Source organism: Coregonus lavaretus (assembly GCF_964263955.1).
Source record: "Coregonus lavaretus genome assembly, contig: HAP1_SCAFFOLD_692, whole genome shotgun sequence".
NCBI classification, from domain to species: domain Eukaryota; kingdom Metazoa; phylum Chordata; class Actinopteri; order Salmoniformes; family Salmonidae; genus Coregonus; species Coregonus lavaretus.
This window is the reverse complement of record NW_028165690.1, coordinates 42,613-50,137: the sequence shown is the minus strand read 5'-3', so window position 1 is coordinate 50,137 and position 7,525 is coordinate 42,613. Positions and strand designations below refer to the sequence as shown.

At 44.8% G+C, this 7,525-nt stretch overlaps 1 protein-coding gene across 1 annotated transcript; it reads left to right on the top strand.

The window, feature by feature from the left end:
- Nucleotides 1-801: 801 nt before the first annotated feature.
- LOC311115590 (uncharacterized protein C18orf19 homolog B-like) lies at nucleotides 802-6,505 on the top strand. Its single transcript, XM_084190749.1, has 5 exons — nucleotides 802-948; nucleotides 1,708-1,742; nucleotides 1,925-2,370; nucleotides 3,863-3,974; nucleotides 5,750-6,505. Exons 3-5 carry the CDS (start codon nucleotides 1,958-1,960, stop codon nucleotides 6,212-6,214), a joined length of 990 nt encoding a protein of 329 aa, XP_084046875.1. The 5' UTR covers nucleotides 802-948; nucleotides 1,708-1,742; nucleotides 1,925-1,957; the 3' UTR covers nucleotides 6,215-6,505.
- The last annotated feature ends 1,020 nt before the right edge of the window (nucleotides 6,506-7,525 follow it).

Here is a 7,525-nt window from a genome sequence, read left to right as displayed (position 1 = left end):
TCTAAGAGAGAGAGGGAGGAAGAATGTGAGCTTGAGTCGGGGAAAAATGGCAGGGAGAAGGTTTGGTAAAGAAGAATGGTAGGAAATGTAAGCGAAGTGAGCTGAAGACAGGAGGAGAAATGGAAGTGAATGAGGGCGAAGTATCGGAGGTGGTAGGTGTGGTGAAGTACTTGGGGCCTGAGGCTTGCACAGAGGGTCAGGATGGAGATGTGACCGTAGGAGTGATGTTTTTGGAAAAAGTGGACCCTTGCTTTTTGGCTGATCCATTTGTGGTTTCAAGATGGGTGAAAAAAGCGTTGGGTATAGTGGAATCGGTGAGGGTAACCAGAAGTGGTCTAGTGATAATTGTTGCAGAGAGGTATTTGGGTGTGCGAGACTTGACATCAGAAGAGTTACAGGGAGTGGTAAGTGGTGATGTCCCATCCTCTCAGGGCATGAGGTATGAGTTAATATATTTAAATAGTGGGGTGGTGTTAATTATTAATAATAATTTTGAATTTGTGAGTGTAGCTCAATTGGTAGAGCATGGCGCTTGTAACGCCAGGGTAGAGGGTTCGATCCCCGGGACCACCCATACGTAAAAATGTATGCACACATGACTAAGTCGCTTTGGATAAAAGCGTCTGCTAAATGGCTTATTATTATTATATTTTTCAAGCAAAATATAAGGGAGTTGTACTCCAGTGCAGTAGGTGGCGGTAATGCAACAAACTGGATGCCAACCGCCGTTAAACCTCATTGAAGAAGAAGAAGAAGAAGCGGAAAGAAGCGCTGTCGCGACAAACTAACTACGAATCCCATGGAGCATTGCGCGATCCGAGTAACACGCGGATCCCCTCAATCTTTGCTCTAAAGGTATTTGAATGACAGGACGGGCGATCTATGCACTTATGGCTCATACAACTGCAGAAAACACTTTTGACTGGATCACACCTCTTCAATTTGAATGTACGTATTCCGTTACGCAAAAGCTTTGTCAGGTAGTTTTACAACTTCCAAAAAATTTCTACACAACTACTTTCCCCCAGTGTCCGCTAGCTAGCTAATTTAGCTAGGAAGCCAACGACCCAAGTTGGCTTTCTTTCAGTTGTCTGGCTATGGCCTGACTCTAACGTTAGCTAACCGTATCTAAAACTGGCCTGTGGTGGCCGATGTTTCCACTGGGTTGTTCTGGAAGCTTTACAAGTGAAGAAGTAAACAGTGCGCTGTTTGCCCTCCTCCAGACTCCCCCAATGTCAACCACGTAGAACCCACTGCGTGTGTGACAGCCAGCCAGCCAGACAGCCAGCCAGCCAGCCAGACAGCCAGCCACAGCCAGCCAGCCAGCCAGCCAGACAGCCAGCTACCCAGCCAGCCAGCTACCCAGCCAGCCAGCCAGCCAGCCAGCCAGCCAGCCACAGCCAGCCAGCCAGCCAGCCAGCCAGCTATAGAAGGATAGATGTTTTGCATGTTCTCTAGCTAACCTTTGCACATAGTAACTTGGCTAGCTAGCTACTTAGCTTTTTATTTGGCTTGTTATCTATATATTCGAATATGGTTGTGTATAGTTAGTAAACTTAGACCTTTGCTTGTTTTTGCTCCCCTTTTAATACGTCTTGTTCAGAATCATCCACAGTAGTTTGCTACTGGATTAGTCTGTTGTGGGTAACTTCTGTGCATAGATTTAATGTGCTTATCATATTTTTATTTGGACCGTTTTCATTTCAGGTGCTGGATTAATGTTTGAGCTACTCTAGTTGGAGGTATGTGTTGGTATTATGCAATATCTTATTATTACATCAGAGACATTTCTTTACTTTGATCATAGCCTTCCTAACTTAATATATACTTATCAACATAAATGATTACTCCTCTTGTAATTGATAGTCATTAGCAAACCCTGATGATGATGATGATGATGATGATGAGTGTGTGCTATCTGCAGGCTGTGGTCAACCGTCTCAGGGAGGAGGAGGAGATGCATCGTGTTCTGTCCCAGGGTGCACTGCGGCAGATGGCCTACGTGCGGTCCATGGTCGTGGGCCTGTCAGTGTGTGAGGCTCGCCTGCCCCCCGGGCCAGGCCAGCGCTGGGTCAGTAGCTCAGCCGTTAACAGGGCAGCAGACCGGCCCAAGCTCCAACCAGAGGACCAGGACCCACCCAGCCATCCCCCCAGCCTGGCTGGAACAGAGCCTCTCTATGGAGCAGACTCCTCCAAGCTGCCTGTGGAGGCCCTACCGCAGGCCCCAGAGATAGACCCTCTGCAGGACAAGTCCATTGGTCTGGTCCAGAGGTTCAAGAAGACATTTAAGCAGTATGGGAAGGTGATGATACCTGTCCATCTCCTGACCTCCAGCGTCTGGTTCGGGACCTTCTACTATGCTGCTATGCAGTGAGTCACCTGTCTCTGGTGTTCCTCCCCTTGGGGATTCCTACATTAACCCTAACCCACCTGTCTCTACATTAACCCTAACCCACCTGTCTCTACATTAACCCTAACCCACCTGTCTCTACATTAACCCTAACCCACCTGTCTCTACATTAACCCTAACCCACCTGTCTCTACATTAACCCTAACCCACCTGTCTCTACATTAACCCTAACCCACCTGTCTCTACATTAACCCTAACCCACCTGTCTCTACATTAACCCTAACCCACCTGTCTCTACATTAACCCTAACCCACCTGTCTCTACATTAACCCTAACCCACCTGTCTCTACATTAACCCTAACCCATCTGTCTCTACATTAACCCTAACCCATCTGTCTCTACATTAACCCTAACCCACCTGTCTCTACATTAACCCTAACCCACCTGTCTCTACATTAACCCCAACCCACCTGTCTCTACATTAACCCTAACCCACCTGTCTCTACATTAACCCTAACCCACCTGTCTCTACATTAACCCTAACCCATCTGTCTCTACATTAACCCACCTGTCTCTACATTAACCCTAACCCACCTGTCTCTACATTAACCCTAACCCACCTGTCTCTACATTAACCCTAACCCACCTGTCTCTACATTAACCCCAACCCACCTGTCTCTACATTAACCCTAACCCACCTGTCTCTACATTAACCCTAACCCACCTGTCTCTACATTAACCCTAACCCACCTGTCTCTACATTAACCCTAACCCACCTGTCTCTACATTAACCCCAACCCACCTGTCTCTACATTAACCCTAACCCACCTGTCTCTACATTAACCCTAACCCACCTGTCTCTACATTAACCCTAACCCACCTGTCTCTACATTAACCCCAACCCACCTGTCTCTACATTAATCCTAACCCACCTGTCTCTACATTAATCCTAACCCACCTGTCTCTACATTAACCCTAACCCACCTGTCTCTACATTAACCCTAACCCACCTGTCTCTGGTGTTCCTCCCCCCTGGGGATTCCTACATTAACCCTTGAGTGTGCAAAGCTGTCATCAAGGCAAAGGGTGGCTATTTGAAGAATCTCAAATATAACATGTGTTTTGATTTGTTTAACACATTCTTTGCTTACTACATGATTCCATATGTGTTATTTCATAGTTTTGATGTCTTCACTATTATTCTACAATGTAGAAAATAGTAAAAATAAAGAAAAACCCTTGAATGAGTAGGTGTGTCCAAACATTTAACTGGTACTGTATATATATTTATTTTTCTCAGGATTTTGGAAATTCTCCCTGGGACCCCATTTCTTGTTTCTTTCCGTTCTAACGTTCAACAGTAACTGGATGCCTGTCTGCCTGCTGGATAGCCACGGCCACGTCACTGTTTGTAGAAGCTAACCATTTTGGTGAACTAGGTGGTGTACCTAATAAACCTTCATGTGAAAGCACAGTATCTGGCCTTAGTTAACCTCACTGTATCTTCCACAGGGGAGTGAATGTGGTGCCTTTTCTGGAGTTCATCGGTTTACCAGAGAAGATTGTTGGTCTGCTGAATCACTCCTCTGGTGGCTATGCCCTCACTGCCTATGCCATGTACAAAGTAAGAATACTCACCGCCTTGTGATATGTACAAAGTAAGAATACTCACTGCCTATGATACAGTGCATTCGGAAAGTATTCACTCCGTGACTTTTCCCCCATTTTGTTACGTTACAGCCGTATTCTAAAATGGATTCAATAGTTTTTTCCCCTCATCAATCTACACACAGAACCCTATAATGACAAAGCAAAAACAATCACATTTACTTAAGTATTCAGTCCCTTTACTCAGTACTTTGAAGCACCTTTGGCAGTGATTACAGCCTCGAGTCTTCTTGGGTATGACGCTACAAGCTTGGCACACCTGTATTTGGGGAGTTTCTCCCATTCTTCTCTGCAGATCCTCTCAAGCTCTGTCAGGTTGGATGGGGAGCGTCGCTGCACAGCTATTTTCAGGTCTCTCCAGAGATGTTCGATAGGGTTCAAGTCCGGGCTCTGGCTGGGCCACTCAAGGACATTCAGAGACTTGTCCCGAAGCCACTCCTGCGTTGTCTTGGCTGTGTGCTTAGGGTCATTGTCCTGTTGGAAGGTGAACCTTCGCCCCAGTCTGAGGTCCTGAGTGCTCTGGAGCAGGTTTTCATCAAGGATTTCTCTGACTAGTCTCCCAGTCGCTGCCACTGAAAAACATCCCCACAGCATGATGCTGCCACCACCATGCTTCACCGTAGGAATGGTACCAGGTTTCCTCCAGACGTGATGCTTGGCATTCAGGCCAAAGAGTTCAATCTTGGTTTCATCAGACCAGAGAATCTTGTTTCTCATGGTCTGAGAGTCCTTTAGGTGCCTTTTGGCAAACTCCAAGCTGGCTGTCATGTGCCTTTTACTGAGGAGTGGCTTCCGTCTGGCCACTCTACCATAAATTAAAGGAATGAGTGGTGTTGGGTGGATTTTTCCTTTAAAGGTGCAATATGTAACTTTTTGGGAGACCCGACCAAATTCACATAGAAATGTGAGTTATAGATATGTGATTCTCATTGAAAGCAAGTCTAAGAAGCTGTAGATCTGTTCTATGTGCGCTATTTCTATGCTTCCCGTTATGAAGTTTAGTTTTTGAGTCTTTTACTTTTGATTTTGTATGCTTCAAACAGCTGAAAATACAACATGGTTATGGAAAATATATTTCACAGCGATTTTAAATGGTACAATGATTCTCTACACTATACCTGCTTGTTTTGTCACAAACTGAAATTAGGCAAATTGTTAGAATTTTAGCAACCAGGAAATGGCGGAGCGATTTCTGCATAGTGCATCTTCAAGCAAATGTTTACTCCTGAACTTATTTAGGCTTGCCATAAGAAAGGGGGTGAATACTTATTGACTCAAGACATTTCAGCTTTTCATTTTTAATTCATTTGTAAAAACATATTTCCACTTTGACATGATGGTGTGTTGCGTGTGTAGGCCAGTGACACAAAATCTCAATTTAATCCATTTTAAAATCAGGCTGTAATACAAAAAAAATGTGGAAATAGTCAAGGGGTGTGAATACTTTCTGAAGGCACAGTACAAGGTAAGAATACTCACTGCCTATGATATGTTCAAGGTAAGAGTACTCACTGCCTATGATATGTTCAAGGTAGGAGTACTCACTGCCTATGATATGTTCAAGGTACGAGTACTCACTGCCTATGATATGTTCAAGGTAAGCAGAAATACTCACAGCAGCGTTTTGGTTGAATAGTGGTGGTGTTATTTTCTTCAGATTGCAACAGCAGCTTCAATTCACGTGTTCTACTGAACTTTAACAGTGTCTTACTTGATCCTGATTTCCTTCAGATTGCAACCCCTGCCAGATACACTGTGACTCTGGGTGGGACGTCCTTCTCAGTGCAGTACCTCCGGAAACACGGCTACTTCTCCACCCCTCCTCCCGTCAAAGACTACCTGCAGGACCGGATGGAAGAGACCCGGGAGAAACTCACAGAGAAGATGGAGGAAACTAAGGAACTGTTCTCTGAAAAAATGGAGGAAACCAAAGAACTACTCTCAGGGAAAATGGAAGATACGAAAGAACGTTTCTCTGGAAAGATGGAAGAGACGAAAGAACGTTTCTCTGGAAAGATGGAAGAGACGAAAGAACGTTTCTCTGGAAAGATGGAAGAGACGAAAGAACGTTTCTCTGGAAAGATGGAAGAGACGAAAGAACGTTTCTCTGGAAAGATGGGGGAGACGAAAGACATGTTCTCTGATAAACAACAGGAAACCAAAGACAAAGTGACTTACCGAAAGAAGATAGATTAGAGTTGTTTACAAGTGGTTGTGAATAAACACGTTTGGTGTCTTCAATGTGGTTGGTGTCAAAGACAGAATTAAGGCACTTATTATGAACCTACTGTAGAGAGATGAATGAGTCCAGACATTTCACAGTACCATGCCGACTACACTAGCTAGTACCATTATACCTGCCATAGTGGCTTGCGAAAGTATTCACCCCCCTTGGCATTTTTCCTATTGATTTTTTGGGGGGGTTTGTATCATTTGATTTACACAACATGCCTACCACTTTGAAGATGCAAAATATTTTTTTTTGTGAAACAAGAAATAAGACAAAAAAACCGAACTTGAGCGTGCATAACTATTCACCCCCCCAAAGTCAATACTTTGTAGAGCCATCTTTTGCAGCAATTACAGCTGCAAGTCTCTTGGGGTATGTCTCTATAAGCTTGGCACGTCTAGCCACTGGGATTTTTGTCCATTCTTCAAGGCAAAACTGCTCCAGCTCCTTCAAGTTGGATGGGTTCCGCTGGTGTACAGCAATCTTTAAGTCAAACCACAGATTCTCAATTGGATTGAGGTCTGGGCTTTGACTAGGCCATTCCAAGACATTTACATTTTTCCCCTTAAACCACTTGTGTTGCTTTAGCAGTATGCTTAGGGTCATTGTCCTGCTGGAAGGTGAACCTCCATCCCAGTCTCAAATCTCTGGAAGACAAACAGGTTTCCCTCAAGAATTTCCCTGTATTTAGCGCCATCCATCATTCCTTCAATTCTGACCAGTTTCCCAGTCCCTGCCGATGGAAAAACATCCCCACAGCATGATGCTGCCACCACCATGCTTCACTGTGGGGATGGTGTTCTCAGGGTGATGAGAGGTGTTGGGTTTGCACCAGACATAGCGTTTTCCTTGATGGCCAAAAAGCTCAATTTTAGTCTCATCTGACCAGAGTACCTTCTTCCATATGTTTGGGGAGTCTCCCTTTTGGCGAACACCAAACGTGCTTGCTTATTTTTTTCTTTAAGCAATGGCTTTTTTTCTGGCCACCCTTCCGTAAAGCCCAGCTCTGTGGATTATACGGCTTAAAGTGGTCCTATGGACAGATACTCCAATCTCCGCTGTGGAGCTTTGCAGCTCCTTCAGGGTTATCTTTGGTCTCTTTGTTGCCTCTCTGATTAATGCCCTCCTTGCCTGGTCCGTGAGTTTTGGTGGGCAGCCCTCGCTTGGCAGGTTTGTTGTGGTGCCATATTCTTTCGATTTTTTAATAATGGATATAATGGTGCTCCGTGGGATGTTCAAAGTTTCAGATATTTTTTTATAACCAAACCCTGATCTGT